We start from the raw sequence: 21,859 nt of genomic DNA on the forward strand, positions 1-21,859 counted from the left end.
ATTCAAGCATAAACAAGGCTAAATATCACTAACCTAATCACAAACAAGCCCTAAAATTAACTACCCATTAAGTATCCACACTAGGGTTGAGCCACAACCCTAGCTAAAGATATAGCTACTCATGAAAAATAAATAAATACAAGAAGAAATTAAGATAGAATGCATAATAATTGATTAGATAAGGAAAATCTAATGTTTAGAAGTTAATCTAGTACAAAATTACTCAAACAAGTAAAGAAAATGGCTCAGGTGCACTTCAGAAAATCGGACTTGACCTAAAAATGACAAAAAAGTTTTATTTATACTAAGTTGAAAATATCTGACAAAAATGCCCCTGCGAAGGTTGTGCGGCCGCATAATTCTAGTGCGTTTCGCACAATGGGCTTCTGCGGCCACACAATTATCATGTGGTCCGCAGTCTTGGGAATTTGGGCTTGGAACTTCAGGCTTCGGCGGTCCAAATAAAAGTTGGTGCGGCCACACTTCTGATTATGCGGCCGCACAAAAGTAGTGTGGTCCGCACTCTTCTACTTTTGGACTTGAGACAGCTCTCTGATTCTCCAATTGCGGACCGCATAATAATGACTGCGGCCGCACTTGACCTCCTGCGGAACTCCCTGCTTGCCCAAACACTACTCTCTAAATCTCCCTTCTGTGGCCGCACTAGAACTGTGCGGTCCGCACTGCTAGCCTTTTTGCTCAGTTTTGGTTCTTGTTCACTTTTGACTCCTTTATGAGTTGAGTTTGACTTATTTGGCTCGTTTTCCAATATTCCAGCAAGTAAGCACATTTCGTTAGTTTCCGAGATTACCTTTAAGCATTTTTGAGTTAAAACGCAAGTAAAAGAGAGCAAATACGCGGTCAAAATTCCTATTCATCAACTCCTCTCTTCCTTTCTTCTTTTTCTTGCTCTCCTCCAGCGCTTTCTCAAGTGCTTCCTTACTATTTCCTTTTGTTAAAGGTGTTCTACCCCTCAAATTGACAAACCCAGGAGGCAAGACAACTTTCCTGGCAACATCCTTCATCCTCTTGGAAACATGTTGCTCCTCAGCTTGCCTTTGATCCCTTAGACTAGAAATAAGATTTACCAGGGCCTCATCATCATTGTCATCACTACCTTCTTTTCCCACTTCTTCTTCTTCTTCCTTTTCCTCCTCTTCCTCAGTGTCATTCCAATTAAGGGACTCAGATTTCTCAGGGTCAGCATTCAAAGAACCCGTTTCTTGAACCAGACTTTCCTCTTGCACAGTCATAACTTCTGCTTCTCCTACTGCGATAGATCCTCCCGCACCAATAGCAAAAAAACCTAGTTGTTGTCCAGTGGCTTCTGGTGCTTCTAATCTAGCACTGACAGTCTTTCCAGGTTCTCCCACCACCTCCTTTGGTGTCTCTTTGTTAATGTTATCAACAATATTATCACCCTCCTTTTTTGTAAATGACCCACTATCCACCAGTGTTTCTTCCTGAATTCCAACATCCCCGTCAACAGTCATTTTCTTAGTAGTGACTGCTTCTGTCTGTTCATCACCAACCCCTTGCACATAATATATTTTTTCTTTCCCCTTAATTTGTGGCTTATCCACAACTCGCTTCTCACTCTCAGACCTTTTACTTTCTTCTTCGTCAGAATAATGGACTAACACAGTGAAGGATTTTGGGGCTTTTGGTGGAGAGGATGGTTCATGGATAGATTGGACTTGGGTGGTTGTGGAAATATGTGTAATAGGGCTAAGGTTTGGTTTTTCTTTGGTAATTTCAGAAGGGGTCTTGTTAGGTGAATTTGCCATGATAGTCGAGTTTTGCATTTTTGCAGGAAGACGAGGCTAGGGTTTCTTGTTTAGTTTAGAAATTTGAGCGGGCTTTACATATTTTGATTAGAACGATGGAATAAAGAGAAAAGAGGTATTTATAGGGAATGATTTGACAGTTTGTTGGCTTTAATTTTTTCTTTTAATTGATCATAATCTGTCTCTAATTTGGAGAGAAGGGGTAACCGTCATAATTTTGAAATTTTGAAAAATTGCGGTTAAGTGAATCAATTGGGAGGCAGAGACGTGTGCAGGAAGTTTAGGAAACTAATCCTGATTGCACATATACTGGAGTTAATCATGATTACCCTACGATTTGATGGTTTTTGAACCTGATCCACTAATGATTTTTTGGGATTAGAGAGACTGGTTTATGGAGTTAACAAAATAGGTGGGAATCTGGTTCAATGACATGTCAGTTTAACGATTAAGTACAACAATCGATTGGAGAGGGGTTATATACATGGGTGTCAAACAATCAGAGTCTTTGACCTATTTTCTCAATGTTGGTTGTAGAACCTATTCTAGTCCAGCTTTTATCATAAAATTACTCAACCTTGCCCTGGAATCCATGACATGCGTGCATAGCTTTTACAGTATAAGACTGAGTTAAAATTATTCAACACATTTACTCGCTGAACAAATAGTCAAACATAGTCAATCATTGAGGAAAGTCAAAAGTGTCTTAATCCATCTTGATTAAACCAAGCTCCAAGCAGTTTTTTTCAATGTGATCCCTGCTCAAAACTTTTGTAACAATGTAAACAATTTGATATTCTATCTTACAAAACTCCATAGTTATATGACCTTTTTCGATATTATCTCTCAAGAAGTGGTGCCTCACATCAATATGTTTTGGTTCTCTCGTGATGGATTGGTGTCTTGGCTATGTTCATTGCACTTGTCACAAAGTATGGGGACCTTTTCAATCATCACTCCATAATCCTCCAGTTGTTGCTTGATCCATAACAATTGAGCATAACACAATGCAGCAGCTACATACTCAACTTCAGCAGTTGATAAGGCCACAAAAATTTGTTTCTTAGAAGCCCATGAGGTTAGACGTGATCCAAGAAAATGAGCCATTCTTGATGTGCTCTTCTTGTCTACCAAATATCCAGCATAATCGCCATCTGCATATCCAATCAATTCGAAGGAGTCTCCTACTGGATAACAAAGAACCAGGTCTTGAGTACCCTTGAGGTACCTCAAGATTCTTTTAATGGTCATCAATTGTGATTCTTTTGGACTAGACTGGAATCTTGCACACAACTCCACATTGTACACAATGTCATGTCTACGTGCAGTCAAGTAGAGCAAGTAACCAATCATACCTTTGTTCTTCTTTTTATCAACAAGTGTACCAGATTCATCCATGTCCAGCCTGGTTGCAGTAGCAATAGGAGTATCAATTATTTTAGCATTGTCCATATCAAACCTTTTGAGTATCTCCTTGATGTACTTCTGTTGGTGTATCATACTTCCTTTTTATGTCTGCTTGTGTTGGTGTATCAAACCAGGTCTGCTCCAAAGATGATGTCATCAACATATAGTTGCCCTATCAGCAGGTTTTTGCCACTCTTTAACAAAGATAGTATGTTAAAAATTTTCCCTCGTGAGATCCCGTTCTCTAGGAGAAATTTTGATAGTCTTTCATACCATACCCTTGGATTATGTTTTAACCCATATAGTGCCTTGTCCAACTTGTACACATAATCTGGAAAATTATGACGTTCAAATCCTAGAGGTTGATAGGTACCCATTTAAGAGGCTCTCTTCACATCCATTTGATATAATTTGAAGCCTTTGTATGATGCAAAAGCAATGAGCATATAAATTGCCTCCATCCTGGCCACGTGAGCAAATGCTTTATCGTAGTCAATTCCTTCTTCTTGATTGTAACCACCTTGGTGTCCCATAATGGAGGCAGTATGCTCAGAATTTTCCTCACAATCTTGTTACGAGGAATCACTTGTTCAAGAGATATTAATTCATTGACAATAGCAGTGAGCCTGTTATGCGTCTCCAGGATACTGTCTTTCATCTTGAACAGTTCATATTGCCTAGTTAGCATGTCAATATTTGACTGCTTCACTAGAGAGGTACCTTCAAGAGCACACTATTGGGCATGCTATATAGCTTTGGCATCTCTGCAAGCAGATATTCTATTGTATTCATCTTGACCAATTTCACAGATCAAAATCTTCTTAGCTTTGGCATTGTTTTGAACTCCTTTAACATTTTCTTTAGAGTATTTTTCTCTTGGCTTTGGTCCAATAGGGACACCCTTGTCATCAAACAGCACTGGGATCTTTGGTCCCTTCTCAACAATGTCCTAGAGTTCCAGGTCTTCTCCTTCCAAGAAATCATGCATCCTTTCCTTCCACCATCCATAGTATTTTTCATTGAACAGTGGTGGCCTAACGGTCGATTGTCCTTCTTGAACATCCGGTGGTGCAGCCATTGTAGATTCTTTTAAGGCGTTAGCCTCTTACAAAAGAACCTGCTCTGATACAAATTATTAATTTACACTACACTTAGACACAATAAAGGAGGGATGAACTGTGTCTTGCCTGATTTTTGCATTTTCAAAGAACCTGGTTCTTTGAACTAGTTAAGTAGACTCAATCAAGAATAATTGCGGAAAAGTAATCAATACAAAGAGTTTTACGTGAAAAACTTCCTTGCTCAAGGGAGTAAAAAATACGACATACCCGATATGATTTTCCTCAAATCTCCACTAACTTCAAAGAGCAGTTTTATGTTACAACTTAATAACCAAGGGGACTAACTTAGTACCCTAACCCCTAAAATCAATCTAATTGTAGCAACTCCTTTCTTGACTAACTCTAACCTAGAAAGCTAACAAAAATAAAGTCTCAATAGTAACCCATTAATATACTTATATGAAAGTAGATAGGTTAAAACTCCAAACAAAAGACACAACCTAATAACTAAAGAACTCGAGCGGCTTCATCTTTAAGAACATGTTCTTCAATTAATTGAGTTGAATCTTCAAAAATACCTTATTGTTTTGCTTACTATTGTCAGAAGTATTCTCACAATTTGAATCAATAGCAGTAGTCTTGAATTATGTCAAAAGGAATTCTCTGATAGGTTTTAGGTTGGCCGAAATTTCTCTTCAATTAATGCTCCAAAATCTAAAATATTTTGGTGAAGGAAATTCTCTCCTGTTTAAGCTTGGTTTCCTTATTTGACTCCAACTTGCATCCTTCTTGCTTCCCACGAGTATTCATCATATATGCATATTCCTTTTTGTTGCACGAAGTCCTTCCAGACACGTATTAATTTTTGGAAACAGATAAGATCTTTTAGAAACCCTTACTCGCATGGGAATGCTGGTCTTTCGCGTCTGACTTGCTACTTCAGCTAGCCTACAACTAACCTGGTTCTTTTGACATTCAACATTCTCATTCTTGCAACATGCCAGACTCGATCCTGAAACCCGGTTCTCATCACAATTTATTAATCATCAAAATATAACATGTTCTAAGCTCAATATTCTCCATCTTCTTCTTCTCCTTCCTCTAATTTCTTCTTCTTTTAATAAATTATGAGCACACAACTAAAACTAAAAAACTAACAAACTATGTACTTTAAAAAACTAAAGATTTACTACTTATTTGTAGTTGTAATTAAGTGGGTCATATTTCATTGAGCTTATATTGTCTATCCTTGAATAGGTTTGGTTGGAGAAAAAAATTAAAAATACCGTTGAATGTTGTTGAGCTTAAAAACTTATTAAAGTAGAGAATATGATTGTATTAATTTTTGAAGGTTTATGTTGAATCTAAATATTGAAATTATTTAGATTGGCATTAGAAAGTTTTATATCAAATTTAGAGTCACTTGGATCGAAGTTGATTTGGATCATTTTGAACAAAACCTTATTGGTGAATTTCTACCTAGCATGTTATGGTGATCAGTGGAATTTTTGCCAAAAATCCTGACGATCACCAGGATTTTCAGCTAGAAATGCTTAATAATGATGGAGATTCTTCAGGATTTGTGGCAAAATTCTGGTGACACGTCATGTTATGGTGATCACTAGGATTTGGCCAATTCTAATGATCACCATAACTTGTTGTTAAGGAAGATCTTGCTCAATGTAAAAAATGAAATTCTAGCAATCACAAGATGTTTACTTCCCGAAATTCTAATCGGATATTATTTTTTCAAGATCTTTTTAATATGATTAAATATAAACGGTAACATTGAATGATTCTATTTATGCAAATCACCCAATCAAAAAATACAAAAATTTATAATAGGTCAAACTAGATGCATGTCTAGGGCCTATATCACTAAAAACATAGGACTAGCATAAACTAATCGAATGTAAAAATGGTGATAGGTAGCTATTTTTAGTACACTTATTTAAAATATATCCAGTTTGTAAAAGCTATTTAAAGTAACAGTCTTCTTCTTCTCCTTCTTCTTCTTCTTCTTCTTCTTCTTCTTCTTCTTCTTCTTCTTCTTCTTCTTCTTCTTAATTGAAATATGAAGGTCTGAAGAATTTGAACTTCATTCAAATTATTGAGGTATAAAATTAAACTTTAGAATATTGGCCATTCAAACTTCATATCTGACTGTGTGAAGTTTAAAACTTTAGATCTGTAATTAAAATTATAGACTTGGAGGTCTAAGGTTTAATTTTAAGACTTTAAAAACTTTATAAATTTCGACTATTCTTTAAATAGTGACCCTAGAAATGGCTATTTGTGCACTTTGCCCTATTATGACATCCATGGACCCCAAAAGCAGGAGGATGATTCAAGACAATAAAACCAGTAAAATAACATGAAATGAATAAAAACAAATTTAGTTACAAAGCCCTCCACTGAGATTTTTAGGTGATACTCACCTTTCATATAGTTTCAAATTTTACATAAACATCCTTTTGTCTTAGTGTTTTATGATCTCGTTCTACCTTTTGAATAAAACCTTTATCCCAAATTAAATACATTCTGAGTGATCAGACAATATATGTGAAGAAACAATTTCCGTCATTTACTTACCTCTGGGAGAATATAGAAAGTAGTCTAGCATGGTAGACTTGCATGAAAGATAAAGAATCACCTAAGAAAATTCCAATATTTGAAATCGGCTATTATCTTTCATGTTTTGCTTCAAAATTTTTGTTTATCAGATGCTAATTGAAATTATTTATGTCTATATATATATGTGTGAACATAGCCTAAACATTGTAAGTCCATCTTGCATCATTTAAAAGTAGGACTTCAATACCATAACAAAATATCTGTCTTCTCAACTATTCATGGATCAACCCCCACCAAAAAGAAACTTATTAACTCAATCAACATCAAGACTATCTTTTCACTTATACAAGTAAATTCCAATTTAATTTATGCAAAAAATGAGAAATTAAAGAACTATTATTGCAACTCAAGTTAAAGCACTAGGATCCCGGGTGAGACCCTTGCGACGCAGCACAGGTGGTGATGGACGTTGGTAATATGATAAGGAGGAAGAAGAGGTCCGTACGAGGACATCCGAGGATCAGGTGGGCGCCTTAACTAAGGATAAAGCTCAGGAGTTGGAAGGGAGGTTATCGGCTATGGGAGCTTGGAGGAGTAGTGAGGACGCGAGCATTATGTGGTCGACAATGACTGACTGTATTAGGAAGGCGGCTAGAGGTGTTAGGGGTCTCGTCGGGCTACTCTGGTGGCCATAGAGGCGACTGGTGGTGGAATGAAGTGGTTCAAGGTAAAGTGGAAGCGAAGAAGACGGTGTACCTTAAGTTAGTAGGGAGCACCGGTGAGGAAGAAAGGAGAGCGAATAGTGAGAGGTATAAGGTAGCTCGGAAGGAGGTGAAGCTGGCGGTCACGGAGGCTAAGACAGCGGCCTTTGCTCGTCTGTACGAGGAACTAAGGGACAAAGGCGGGGAGAAGAAGTTATTCCGGCTTGCTAAGGCGAGAGAGAGGAAGGCTCAGGATCTGGACCAAGTGAGGTGTATCGAAGACGAGGACGACAGAGTTTTGATGGGGGAGGACCAGATTAAGCGGAGATGGCAAACCTACTTTCATAAACTTCTGAAGGAAGAAGGCAATCAGGATATTATGCTAGGTGAACTGGGGCATTCCGAGAGTCACCATGACTTTAGGTATTGTAGGCGCATTAAGGTAGATGAGGTCGTGGAGGCTATGCATAAGATGATTAGGGCAAAGCTACCGGTCCAGACGAAATTCTAGTTGAATTTTGGAGGTGTGTGGGTAGAGCAGGCTTGGAGTGGCTGACTGGGCTGTTTAATGTTATTTTAAAGACGAATAGGATGTCGGAGGAGTGGAGGTGGAGTACAGTGGTTCTGTTGTACAAGAACAAAGGTGATATCCAGAGTTATTACAACTATAGGGGTATCAAATTACTGAGTCATACCATGGAAGTTTGGGAGAGGGTGGTAGAAGGGAGGGTGAGGAGGACGGTGTCTATTTCAGACAACCAGTTCGGGTTCATGCTGGGGCGTTTTACCACTAAAGCTATCCACCTTATTAGGAGGTTGGTGAAACAGTACAGGGATAGGAATAAGGATCTGCACATCACATGGTTTTTATTGATCTGGAGAAAGCGTATGACAAGGTTCCTATGGAGGTTTTATGGAGATGCTTGGAGGCAAAATGTGTGCCGGTTGCTTACATTAGGGTGATTAAAGACATGTATGATGGAGCTAGGACTCGGGTTAGGATAGTGGGAGGTGACTCGGAGCATTTTCCGGTTGTTATGGGGTTGCACCAAGGGTCTGCGCTCACCCCATTCCTATTTGCCATGGAGATGGATGCACTGGCACACCATATTCAATGGGAGGTGCCATAGTGTATGTTATTTGCTGATGACATAGTTTTGATTGATGAGATGCGAGGCGGTATCAATGAGAGGATGGAGGTTTTGAGACAGGACCTTGAGTCTAAGAGTTTCAAGTTGAGTAGGACTAAGACGGAATACCTAGAGTGAAAGTTCAACGTCGAGCCAACGGAAGCGGGATTGAACGCGACGCTTGACTACGTCATACCTAAGAGGGGCAGTTTCAAGTACCTTGGATCGGTTATACAGGGAAATAGAGAGATCGACGAGGATGTCACACACCGTATAGGGGTGGGGTAGAAAAAGTGGATGTTAGTATCTAGAGTCATGTGTGACAAGAAAGTGCCACTGATACTCAAGATATGTTTTATGGAGCGGTGGTTAGACCGATCATGTTGTATGGGGCTGAGTGTTGGCCAGTTAAGAACTCACATGTCCAGAAGATAAAAGTGGCAGAGATGAGGATGTTGAGGTGGATGTGCGGGCACACTAGGATGGATAAGATTAGGAGTGAAGATATTCGCGAGAAGGTGAGTGTGGCCCCCATGGATGACAAGTTGGGGGAAGCAAGGCATAGATGTTTCGGGCACGTTCAAAGAAGAAGCCCAAATTCCACGGTAAGGAGGTGTGAGCGGTTGGCATTAGTGGGTACGAGGAGAAGTAGAGTGCGGCCTAAGAAGTATTCGGGAGAGGTGATCAGGACGGACCTGACGTTGCTTCAGATTACCGAGGACATGGCCCTAGACAGGAAGTTGTGGAGGTCGAGCATTAAGATTGTAGGTTAGGAGGTAGTTGTGCATATTTCTACGGCGCACCAGTTGAGGCTAGTCTGTTAGGATTTAGTCTTAGACTGCTAGTGGTTAATGTTGAGTTCCTACTACTCTTTCGTTCATGCCATGGCCCTCTCACCCTCGGGAGTCGTGATGGCACCTACTAGTGAAAGCTAGGCAAGCCAACCATTTGTACTTTTTACCTTTTTCCCATTTTAATCCTTTAACAATTAATAACCAACATTAAATAATCAGCGGAATTTAATAAGCGGAAGACTGAAATGCAATATTTTAACAATGATGACAATACCGATCCATAACATAAACTACCCAGAACTGGTGTCACAATTTCACAGACTGTCTAAGAATACTACAAATAAAGGTCTGAAAGATTATTACAACACTGTCTCTGGAATACATGAAAGAAACAGAATGAAAGGATAGAAGGAGACGCCAAGGCCTGCGGACGCCTGCAGGACTACCTCGGGTCACCTGGTGAACTAGAAGCGGCAACCTCACTGCGGTCTGAAAACTACAGTATCAGGATCTGCACAAAAGAGTGCAGAGTGTAGTATCAGCACAACCGACCCCATGTGCTGGTAAGTGCCTAGCCTAACCCCGGTGAAGTAGTGACGAGGCTAGGACCAGACTACCAAATAAACCTGTGCAGCTAAATCATATACAGCGGAAAATAAAAGCAGGTATTCACAGTAAAGGTGGGAGGGGGGAAAAACATGCTGCGGGGAGTATCAGATAACAACAGAATACCAAAGAGAAATATAGAGAAACCAAAATTCAATTGCTAACATGAATAAGAGAAACAAACACAGTATTCACTTTCATCCCTTTCTTGTTGCAGGCGTGCAACCCGATCCTATTTCAAATATCTTGTTGCAGGCGTGTAACCCTATCCCATTTCATATATCTTGTTGCAGGCGTGCAACCCGATCCCATTTCAAATATCTTGTTGTAGGCGTACAACCCGATCCCATTTTATATATCTTGTTGCGGGCGTGCAACCCGGTCACATTTCATATATCTCGTTGTAGGCGTGCAACCCGATCCCATTTCAAATATCTTGTTACAAGCGTGCAACCCGCTCCCATTTTATATATTACCGTTGCAGGCGTGCAACCCGCTCCCATTTCATATATCAACACCAATCATAAAAGAATCTCAGCAAGGAAACAATAATATAACAACAACATCCCGGCAAGGGAACAATAATATAACAACCTCCCAGCAAGGGAACAACAATATAACAACAACATCCCGGCAAGGGAACAACAATGATAATCTTCATATGAAACACGAATAGACCACAACAGAGTCATAACAATTTCAGTACAAGACTCACGGGCATGCTTGACACCGATATATAGATACTCGTTACCATGCCTATACGTCGTACTCCACAGTTAACACATAGCAATTAAGACACAACTCCTAATCCCTCCTGCTAAGGTTAGACCAAACACTAATCTCGATGCCACGAACACAATTCAAGTCTCAACTATCGTTTTACCTCTTGATTCCACCACGAATTCACTTGTATCTAGCCACAAGTTACTTAACTATATCAGTAAATGCTAAATGAATCAATTCTAATGCATGGAAATAGGTTTTCTAAATTTTTTCCCAAAAAGTCAAAAATTGACCCCGGGCCCGCTTGGTCCAAACCCGAAATTCGGACCAAAACCTGATTACCCATTCACCCTCGAGCCCAGATATATAATTGGTTTTGGAATCTGACCTATTTTTGAGGTCTAAATCCCCAAATTTAAATATTCTTTGGTTGTACCCAAAATTCCCAATTTCACCATGAAAACCCTAGATTCTAGGATGAAATCTTGTAAGAAGAAGTTAAGAAGTGAAAGAAATGAATTTAAAATCACTTACTTGTGTTTTGGGGAAAGAAAGAGTGCTTGAAAAATCGCCCTTTATGTTTTTGGTTTCTGAAAATGGTAAAATAACTGAAAAGTCCCGTTTATATACGGCTCTCAGACCCTCAACGCGGACTGCATAAAATGGATTGCTGCCGCGGAGCTCCACCGCGGACCACAAGAAATCTAGTGCGGCCGCAAAGGTAAGGCCTTGCCCCACCGCGGACCGCATAATCCCCTCAGCGGTCTCGAAATCCCCACCGCGGCCGCAAGAAACCACTGCAGACTGCATGGTCTGGTTCAGAGATCTGCAACTTCTCTGAACCTGCAACAGCTATGTTCTAAGTCTAAATTCACTCCGTGGCCTATCCAAAACTCACCCGGGCCCTCGGGGCTCCAAACCAAACATGCACACCATCCCAACAACATCATATGGACTTGCTCGTGCAATCAAATCACAAAAATAACATAAATAACTATGAATTAATCCTCAAACTTCATCATTTTTCTCAAGAACACTTAAAGTTCATTATTTCTCAACCGGGCGTCCAAATCACGTCAAATAAAGTCTATTTTTCACCAAATTACACAATTATCATTTAGATACCAAAATAAGTTTGTACTGAGCTCCGAAACCAAAATACGGGCACGATACCATCAAATTCCAAGCACATTTCATTTCCAAAAACTCACATATATTCCAGAAAATAATTTTCTTTAAAAATTCATTTCTCGGGCTTGGGACCTCGGAATTCAATTCCTGGCATACGTCTAAGTCCCATATTTTCCTACGGATCCTTCGGGACCGTCAATTCACGGGTCTGGATCCGGATCCGGGTCCGTTTACCCAAAATATTGACCGAAGTCAACTTAAATTCATTTTAAAAGCAAAATTTATCATTTTCCATAGATTTTCACATAATGGCTTTCCGGATATGCGCCCGAACTGCAAACGCAAATCGAGGTGAGACAAAAGGGAGGTTTTAAGGCCTAGGAACACAGAATTTATTTCTAAAACAAGTGATGACCTTTTGGGTCATCACATCCTCCACCTCCAAAACAACTGTTCGTCCTCGAACGGACATAAGAAAGAAGTACCTGAGTCGGAGAAAAGATGGGGATATCGGCTCCGCATATCGGACTCGAACTCCCAGGTCGATGCCTCAGCAGCTGACCTCTCTACTGAACACGAACAGAAGGGAAACTCTTCGATCACAACTTACGAACCTACCGGTCTAGGATAGCTACCGGCTCCTCCTCATAGGACAGATCCTTGTCCAACTGGACAATGCTGAAGTCTAACACGTGGGATGGATCGCCGTGATACTTCCGAAGCATGGACACGTGAAACACGTGGGATGGATCGCCGTGATACTTCCGGAGCCATATGAATGCTCGACTGGTAGCTATTTTTGTAGGCAAACTCTGCTAAAGGCAAAAACTGATCCCACGAGCCTCCAAAGTCAATAATACAAGCTCGGAGCATATCCTCCAAAATCTGAATAGTACGCTCTGACTGCGCAGCCGTCTGAGGATAAAACGTTGTTCTTAACTCAACCCGTGTGCCTAATTCACGCTGAACTGCTCTCCAGAAATGTGAGGTAAACTGCGTACCTCGGTCCGAAATGATAGACACGGGCACACCATGAAGACGAACAATCTCTCGGATCTAGATCTCAGCTAACCTCTCGGAAGAATAGGAGACTGCCACAGGAATGAAATGCACTGACTTGGTCAGCCTATCGATAATAATCCATATTGCGTCGAACTTCTTCTGAGTCCGTGGGAGTCCAACAACAAAGTCCATAGTGATACGCTCCCAGTTCCACTCAGGAATCTCAATCTTCTGGAACAAACCACTAGGTCTCTGATGCTCGTACGTCACCTGCTGACAATTCAAACACCGAGCTACATACGCAACAATATCCTTCTTCATCCTCCTCCACCAATAATGCTGCCGCAAGTCCTGATACATCTAAGAGGCGCCCGGATGAATAGAGTACCGGGAACAATGGGCCTCCTCTAGAATCAACTTGCAAAGTCCATCCACATTAGGCACACAAATACGACCCTGCATCCTCAAAACTCCATCATCTCCCACTGTGATTTGCTTGGCACCATTGTGCTGCACCGTGTCCTTTAGAACACACAAATGAGGATCATCATACTGCCGATCTCGAATATGCTCCAATAAAGAAGAACGAGCGACTGTGCAAGCTAATACACGGCTGGGCTTAGAAACATCGAACCTCACGAACTGATTGGCCAAAGCCTGAACATCCAAAGCAAGCGGTCACTTACCGACCAGAATATATGCAAGACTACCCATACTGGCTGACATTTTACTCAAAGCATCCGCCACCACATTGGCCTTCCCTGGATGATACAAGATGGTGATATCATAGCCTTTCAATAGCTCCAACCACCTTCCTTGCCTCAAGTTTAGCTCCTTCTGCTTGAACAAGTATTGCAAACTCTTGTGATCCGTGAACACCTCACATGACACGCCATATAAATAGTTCCTCCAAATCTTCAGCGCGTGAACAATGGTTGCTAACTCCAAATCGTGGACTGGATAGTTCTTCTCATGAATCTTCAACTGACGTGAAGCATAAGCGATGACCTTGCCATCCTACATCAACACTGCACCAAGTCCAATACGAGATGCGTCACAATAAACTGTATATGGCCATGAACCTGTGGGCAAAACCAACACCGACGTCGTAGTCAAAGCTGTCTTGAGCTTCTGAAAGCTCGCCTCACACTCGTCCGACCACCTGAACCGGGCACCCTTCTGAGTCAACCTGGTCATCGGGGCTGCAATAGATGGGAACCCCTCCACAAACCGATGGTAATAACCTGCCAAACCCAACAAGCTCCGAATCTCTATAGCTGATGTGGGTCGAGGCTAGTTCTTGACTGCCTCCATCTTCTTCGGATCCACCTGAATACCCTCTGCTGAAACAACATGACCCAAGAATGCAACTGAACTCAACTAGAACTCACACTTCAAAAACTTAGCATACAACTGACTATCTCTCAGAGTCTGAAGAACCACTCTCAGATGCTGCTCGTGCTCCTCCCGGCTGCGGGAATAAATCAAAATATCATCAATGAAGACTATCACGAAAGAATCCAAATAAGGTCTGAACATTCGGTTCATCAAATCCATGAAAGCTGCTGGGGCATTTGTCAATCCGAATGACATCACCAAGAACTCATAATGCCCGTATCGAGTGCGGGAAGCTGTCTTAGAGACATCGGATGCCCTAATCCTCAACTGATGGTAGCCAGATCTCAAGTCTATCTTAGAAAACACTTGGGCACCCTGAAGTTGGTCAAACAAATCATCAATCCGCAGCAATGGGTACTTATTCTTGATTGTGACCTTGTTCAATTGCCGGTAATCTATACACATTCTCATCGATCCGTCCTTCTTCCTGACAAACAGTACCGGCGCACCCCAAGGCGAGACACTAGGCCTAATAAAGCCCTTATCAAGCAAGTCTTGCAACTACTCCTTGTTGATACCCAATTTTTCCCTAAATATTTTTATATCCAAAATACTTTCAAAATAACATATATGTGCATATATGAGCACACACAAGAGTTTTGGTACTTTACCAAATTTTTAATGATTTCTAAAACCAATTTATTGCCTATTTTTATACCATAAAATCCAATAATTATTCCCAAAGTTATCATTTTGGTGGAAAACCTATTTTTTATTCTCAATTACACCAAAATATGGCTAACATGATTTTTGCATATTTTTTACAAATTTATTTAGTATTTTTTAAAATTAAATTGCACATAATTGCAATATTAGCCTCTTTTAAGATTTAATTGTAATTATATTTATAAAATTGGCCCCGGTATTTTTAATTTGATAATTATGTATTATTTATCATTTTAGCACGTTTGATTTACATCCAGAAATTATTTTTCTATTTTTTATAAATTAAACAAGGGAAAAGTGGCTATTTAAAAGTTAGCCCTTTTTGCATTTCAATTTTAACCGGAATTGGGCCCCAATCTTAGCCCCAAATTGAACCCAATTCCCTAACCCAATTTCCTAATCCACCCGACCCAACACCCAATCACCCGAACCGGCCCGTGTCCCTTTTAATATGAGCCGTTGATCATTTTGATCAACGGCCCAGGCTCCCCTTACCATTTTTAATTCAAAACAACCCCCCAAACACTCCCCATTTTCTCAAAGACCGCCGCCTCTAATCCCTCGTCTCTCTCAAACGCTCTCACCCACCTGAAACCCTAATAGCCGCCTACCCCCTCTTCGACCTCAAATCACCAGAATCCGTGGCTAATCTAACCATGGACGACCTCTACTCACCACCTACTGCTCCCACACGCCTGCTCACTGAAGATTCGAGGCTAGACCTCAAGGGTCTTCATCCAGACCTTGGTCGATTCGAGATTCTTTGGCCGTTTCTGGCCTTGCTCCGGCGTATCTTGGCCCTTTGAGCCTGGATTCGACCTTATCAACTCAGATCCGTTCTCGTGACTTCCAAGCCTTTCTCGTCCTTTAGGGTTCTCATAAGCCCTAGCCTATTTGAGGTTCCTTTCCGTTTATTCTTTTAGATCTGTGTTAGATCTACGCTGTTGGTAACATTTTAGAGTTTTCCAAAATTTCCTTTTTCAAAACTGTTCAAATCAATTTTAGGGTTTTCTGAAAATGGCTCCTAAAATGTTTTCTGATTCTTTTACTCTCCCTTATGTGTGTTTATGCTCGTTGTTTTATTTCCTATTATGTTCGAGGTTGTTCTCTTGTTTCTTACCGGATTTCTACAGAGATTCTTTTACATTCTGTGTTCACATGCTAGCCTAGGTTGTGGACTTACTTTTTGCTATATGTGTTCAGGCTCATGCTTTAATTTTGTTTCTAAAGTTCCGCTGATCATGTTCTTGCCTACCTTTGTCTTAACGCTCGTGGTTTTCTCTTGTTTCTGTTGGTGCATGTCTGCATATCTTTGTGACCTTTTATGACATTCTAGAACTTGCATGTCAAGAATCTTGGTTTCTTTTGAGGTTTCTGAATGTTTCTTCTAAGGTTATCTGCTATGTGTTTTGTCTGGTTCTCATCTCTAAATTGGTTTAACCTCGCATGCCTAATGTTTGTGCGCTCTTTATACACGCTGAATGTCCCTCTAAAATAACCATAGATTCGGGACTAATTTTAGACTTCTTTGTGTAAGCATGATTGATTCTTTTCTTGTTTTATTTGAAACTCTTTTTAACCTTTCGATTACCCTATTTCTAACTTGGTTCAGGGGCAATTTTGAATCCCCGATTCCCTGATTCACTACATACCAATTGATTTACTTTGTCCTTGCCTTATTTACTTGACCGTGTATTTCAAAATTTTCTTTCCTTAATTAAAACCCCTATGTATTTACCCCTTATTTGTATGCTATGCACAATATGCTTACTTGATCTCCTTCCTTAAAAAAAAAACTCTTGCCCTTTACCGTTCAAATTTGAATTCCTCAATTAAAGGGATTTTCCGCTACTGATTGATTCTAATTGATACATGGTTATTTTCTTACCTTGTTCCCTGCCTGATTTCAAACTATAAATACTCTCCTCCCTTCTCTTTGAACACACACGAACATACGAACACAGAACGCAATCTGAGTTCACAAGTCACTCTCACTTAAAAACTCTCTCTCTTTTACTTGTGCTGCTGTGGACTTTGTTTACTCTACTTTCTCCTGCACTCTTTTGCTTCTCTACTGGTATGTCTCAGTTAGTTTACATGTCTCCACCACAATGTGTTTACTTCTGCCCACCTCTGTTCAATACTTTTAGTTGACATTTGTTTCTAGCATATTGTAACATGTTCCCCCTTTCCTTTGTAATTCAGTATTTAAATTATGTATGCATCCTGTTAGTTTCTTGTCATGAATTTGATACTTTATGAATCCCAAACCCTCATACCCCTTTATATGTGAGTTATGGTTCAGGGCATGACAACACTCTAATATTGTTGTCCATGATTCTGGATTGGATTCTTTGAATCCCAAACTCAATCAGTTCCCATTCCCTTTCCCCCTTTATGTGTTTTTTAGCTTTAGACTTGGGTCTGGCAGTGTCCTAATCACTGTCCAGACTCTGGTCTGACCTTCAAGGGTCTGCTCTTAATGTGTTTGACCAAGCAGGTGATCAGGGGTGTGCCAGCCTACTTTGTGGCTAGGTATGACCACAACCTGTCATGGCTCCCCAATCCCCCTTTCACTTTGCACTTACTCTTAGCTATTAAGTTATTCCCCTCTCTTGCAAGCCATGCTTTGGGACCTCTGAGCTCCCTCTGGACTTGGATGCCTGAGAGCTGGCTCTTCCACACTGCACTATTTCTATTCTAATGGTATCTTGGGTGTAAGCAATGCTGGGAATCCCTGAGATTCTTTGGAACTTTGAAACACCCTGGGTAAAGAGAAGGCTTTGGAAATCTGGATCCCGGGAGTGGCTCAATCGCATATTATTAGACATTAAGGTTGAATTAGGCTGCTCGGATCTAACTGTTAGCCTCTGGTGTATTTTTTCTACATTCTGTAATAACTTGTATAAACTCGGGGAGTATAGTAAAGCGATGTGGGAGGGGTCTTTACTTTCTTGCATCAAAAGGGTAGAAATCATGATCTTACGACTTTATTACTTAACCATCTAGAGATCCTGCCTATAGGACCGTTTTAATCACATAGAAAGCATGTCTATAAGACTTAACACTCACTTTCTGCAATTATGCATATAGAAATCCTGCCTATAGGAGTTAATTTTCTGCAAATTTATAGGTGTCATGCCTATAGGATGTGCATACGCATGACATTAGGCAAACTTTAGGTTTAATAAACAAGCATCCGTACACAAGTTTATTAACAAGTTCGGTAATCAATAACTTGTAGATATCATGTCCATAGGAGCTTCTTTTGAACCAAACTCGCTTAGCCTGTCTAACAGCAGTAGCAATTGATTAGCCGTTTCTTATACGCCTAAGTCAGTACATGTTTTCCAAAACGTAGTCTCTAATAAAACTTGTTTCAAATCAGTGTATACTTTTCCCTAAAATTTATTTCTTTAACTGGCATATCTTTTCTGAAACTCCTTCTTTCTAATATTCTGCCTAAACATATTTTCCAACTCAATTCCTGTCTTTTGAACTCGTCATTTTAAATCAGTTCCGCAACTCACTCTTTTCTTTAGATAACTCTGTCCCTTCTGGAATTTTCAAAACTTTTCTTTTTTGTGTTTAACTAAAATTAGGCAATTTGTTTTCCCTTTTGAACTAGTTTCTACGTCTGCAGTATACCCTTTTTCTTCAAGACTCTTCTGCATGATCATCTTCTAAAATCAGTACTTTCTTAAATGAACTCGCGACTAATTCAGTGCCTTAATCTCTGACAACTGTATTCGAGTTGCCTAATGCAGACTTTCTGTCCAAATATATGTGTTGAACCTGTCCGCTCACTGCTTAATTTTAATCTAAGACCAAATCAGTATTTGTCAAGGCATGCTAAACTATATGATTATTTGATTTCTGGGGTTTATTTGAGCCTTATTTGCTTGTTTATTCTTCCCTTTATTTGATGCTTGTTTTGAATTTCGAGCTAGAATTTTATCCTTTAAACTCAACAAAGGCCTCCATCCCTTTCTTTCCTTTTAGGATTAGAAGTCCTAATACCCCGGGACTGATAGGATTGGGATGGGTAGTAGCATGCGATAAGTAAACGATACCGTTCCACGCTTTAATACCTTAACGGGGGTGGGAAGGGTAGACATGGAGATGATGATTACACGATAACACTATGTGTACAATTGGGTACCAGTGTTGCGCGAATGATCCATGCAATGTATAAACCTAGGACTCCCCTCTCCTTTTATTAGTTTTAATAAAAAAATTTTAGAACTTTAAAAGCTGCTGCACTTTCAACTTCTGTTTCTCACACGATTTTTCGTTTGCTTGCACTAATTGCTTGACTTCTTCCCTCTACTTGCACATTTCTTTTACAACTAAACTGCTCCCTTTCTGAATTTCAGCACTCTTTTAACCTTTTTGTGCTTCCTGTTATACTTGTTAGTTTATTCGCATTTGCGCTTAAAGTCACAATTGTAGCATGGCCGGGAACCACACTAGTGGATCTTGAGGGGTGCCTAACACCTTCCCCTCGAGATAATTTCAAGCCCTTACCCAAAACTCTGGTCTGCATCATTAATTCTTCTAAAAGTGTCCTAATGCACTATAATCATTAGGTGGCGACTCTCCAAACTCCAAAAACCCAATTCCCAAACAGGATAAGAGTTGTCTTCCCGAATGTCGTGAACCCGATTCCGCGAGGAAAAAGGGGGCGTCGACAGCATGGCGACTCTGCTGGGGATTCTTTAGGCTTTTACCATTGCATGCTATATGTGACTTTATTGCTTTCTTTTACTGCTTTTGTTTAATGCCTTTATCTGAAACTGACTTGTTTCTTTTTGTTTCTTTTTCTTTAATTACCTTCGCTTACCGCTTTCCTGTCAATGTTGTTGTAATTTTGAGCAATCATTGTAAACTTTATTATATGAACGTGAAAATAGAACTCAATTTGTTTCATTCTTGTAAACTGCATCTTCAACATCATATTTCACTCGTGCCAAGCAAATACTATAGCAACGCTTATAATGAGTAGTTGCGCGCTTCCAATACTATCACCCCCTAAATTTGGCAAAGGCATATTTGCGGTAAAACCAGTCGATCAGCGGTGCAGTCGACGGTTTCGTGCCTTTCCCTCTTGATTGTCCGCTCAAGGGTACCTGTCTAATACCCCAATAGAAACCTTACTCCGTTTAAATTGTACATGCATCATGGTCAAACCTAGCCGAGACAGTTATGTTGTCCACATAATGACTCATTAAGATAGCCTTGTCCAAAGTCCACCGGGTTTCCTTGAAACCCAAACGGACACCTCCATGTTTTGTGCATTTATTTGGAGAACTAAATGCTTTTATGCTAATTGTTGATATTAAATAGTCGAGTCTGATGGGGGTCCTTTTGTTTTGCAGAAAATGAGGCATGAGTTCCCCAACTTCGGTATGGTTAGCACGCCCTCACTCTTGCTGACCTGGTGGAGGAATCTCCCATCAAGTGACCAAATCAATGAATGGAAAGAGAGGGTCACCAAGGCTAGAGAAAAGCTGGAATATCTGGAATACAGTCTGCTGGAATTGGAAGGAAAAGTAAGAAAAGGAGTCACCGACTGCCAGAACGCTGAGGGAAACGAAGGAGAACGCCTGGCAAAGGCATTTTTACTAGAGAACGTGCGTCAACCTGGGGAAGGTCCTTCTGGGACCAAGTAGTTAGGAGTCTTTTCTTTTGCTTTTTTAAAATGTAATAAGGCCAAGGGCCATTAGTGACATTTTTATTTTTCGCTATTTTAGTGTCGTTTTGGGATTCTTCTTATTTTTCATCAATAAAATGAGGCATTTAGAATTATAAGTTCTCCAAATTTATTTGTCGCTAGGCCTACCTCGGGCACAACGAGGCTCCCAAATTAGGATACGATTTATATTCTTGCACTATGTGTTTAAATACTGCAATGTTTTCTCCTCAAGATCCACACTAACTTATTACCTTTTTTGTTTTTACTTTTTGTTTTATTCCCCTTCCCCAAAGGTTAGTTCGTGCATTCTGGCATCATCATCATACTCCACAAGATCCAAGGGCCCTCCACCTCCTCCTCCGAGTCCTATCCGGAACAAGAACAAAGGTAGAATGGGAGATCCGAGCGCCAGAAAGGAAATTGAGGTTCCTCAGGGTACCCCGGTTGCTAAGGAAACTGCTACCCAACTTGAGCAAAAATTATTAAAGTTCCAAGAAGAACTGGAGAAGGTTCGGAACTTGGCGAACCTGTCATTTTCTCTCACCGCTCCTGATGTCAACACCCAGAATCCCGCACCTCCACAAAATACCCCACAACCACAGATACAACCCACTAATACCCAGCACTGCAACGCATGCCACACTCCAAATAACACTCCACTACTCATTCTCGAGCCACTAAACACCACCAATGACCATCTCCACAACACTCCTATTTATGTGGATACTGTACCCCATTATACTCAACCAACCTCAAGTGCACCTGATGACAAAGACTCCCTTATCAGGAACTTAGCAGCAGAACTCAAGAAATTGACCAGCCAAGTTCAGGGTGTGGAAGGTAACAAAGGTATCGAGGGGTTAAATTATGAAGACCTCTGCATTCAGCCAGATGTTCAACTTCCGGAGGGGTACAAACCTCCCAAGTTTGAAATGTTCGATGGAACAGGAGATCCCAGGGTCCACCTGAGGACATATTGCGATAAGTTGGTCGGAATCGGAAAGGATGAGAAGATCCGTATGAAGCTCTTCATGAGAAGTTTGAAAGGTGATGCTCTATCTTGGTACATTAGCCAAGATCCCAAGAAGTGGACAAGCTGGGTAGGGATGGCGTCTGATTTCATGGACAGGTTCAGATTCAATACTGAAAATGCGCCACATGTCTTTTACATCCAGAATTTGAAG

At 40.4% G+C, this 21,859-nt stretch overlaps 1 protein-coding gene across 1 annotated transcript; it reads left to right on the forward strand.

Annotated features, from left to right (window-relative positions):
* LOC109226029 lies at window positions 6,541-8,041 on the forward strand. Its single transcript, XM_019390835.1, has 2 exons — window positions 6,541-6,619; window positions 7,473-8,041. The coding sequence occupies exons 1-2, from the start codon at window positions 6,541-6,543 to the stop codon at window positions 8,039-8,041; spliced, it is 648 nt and encodes a 215-aa protein (XP_019246380.1).

This window comes from Nicotiana attenuata, chromosome 5 (assembly GCF_001879085.1).
Source record: "Nicotiana attenuata strain UT chromosome 5, NIATTr2, whole genome shotgun sequence".
Lineage (NCBI taxonomy): Eukaryota > Viridiplantae > Streptophyta > Magnoliopsida > Solanales > Solanaceae > Nicotiana > Nicotiana attenuata.

Coding starts and splice junctions, on each gene's coding strand:
- LOC109226029 (XM_019390835.1), top strand. CDS start 6,541: ATGGCTATTTGTGCACTTTGCCCTATTATGACATCCATGGACCCCAAA. Junction 6,620..7,472: donor GATTCAAGACAATAAAACCA/GTAAAATAACAT, acceptor TGACTGTATTAG/GAAGGCGGCTAGAGGTGTTA.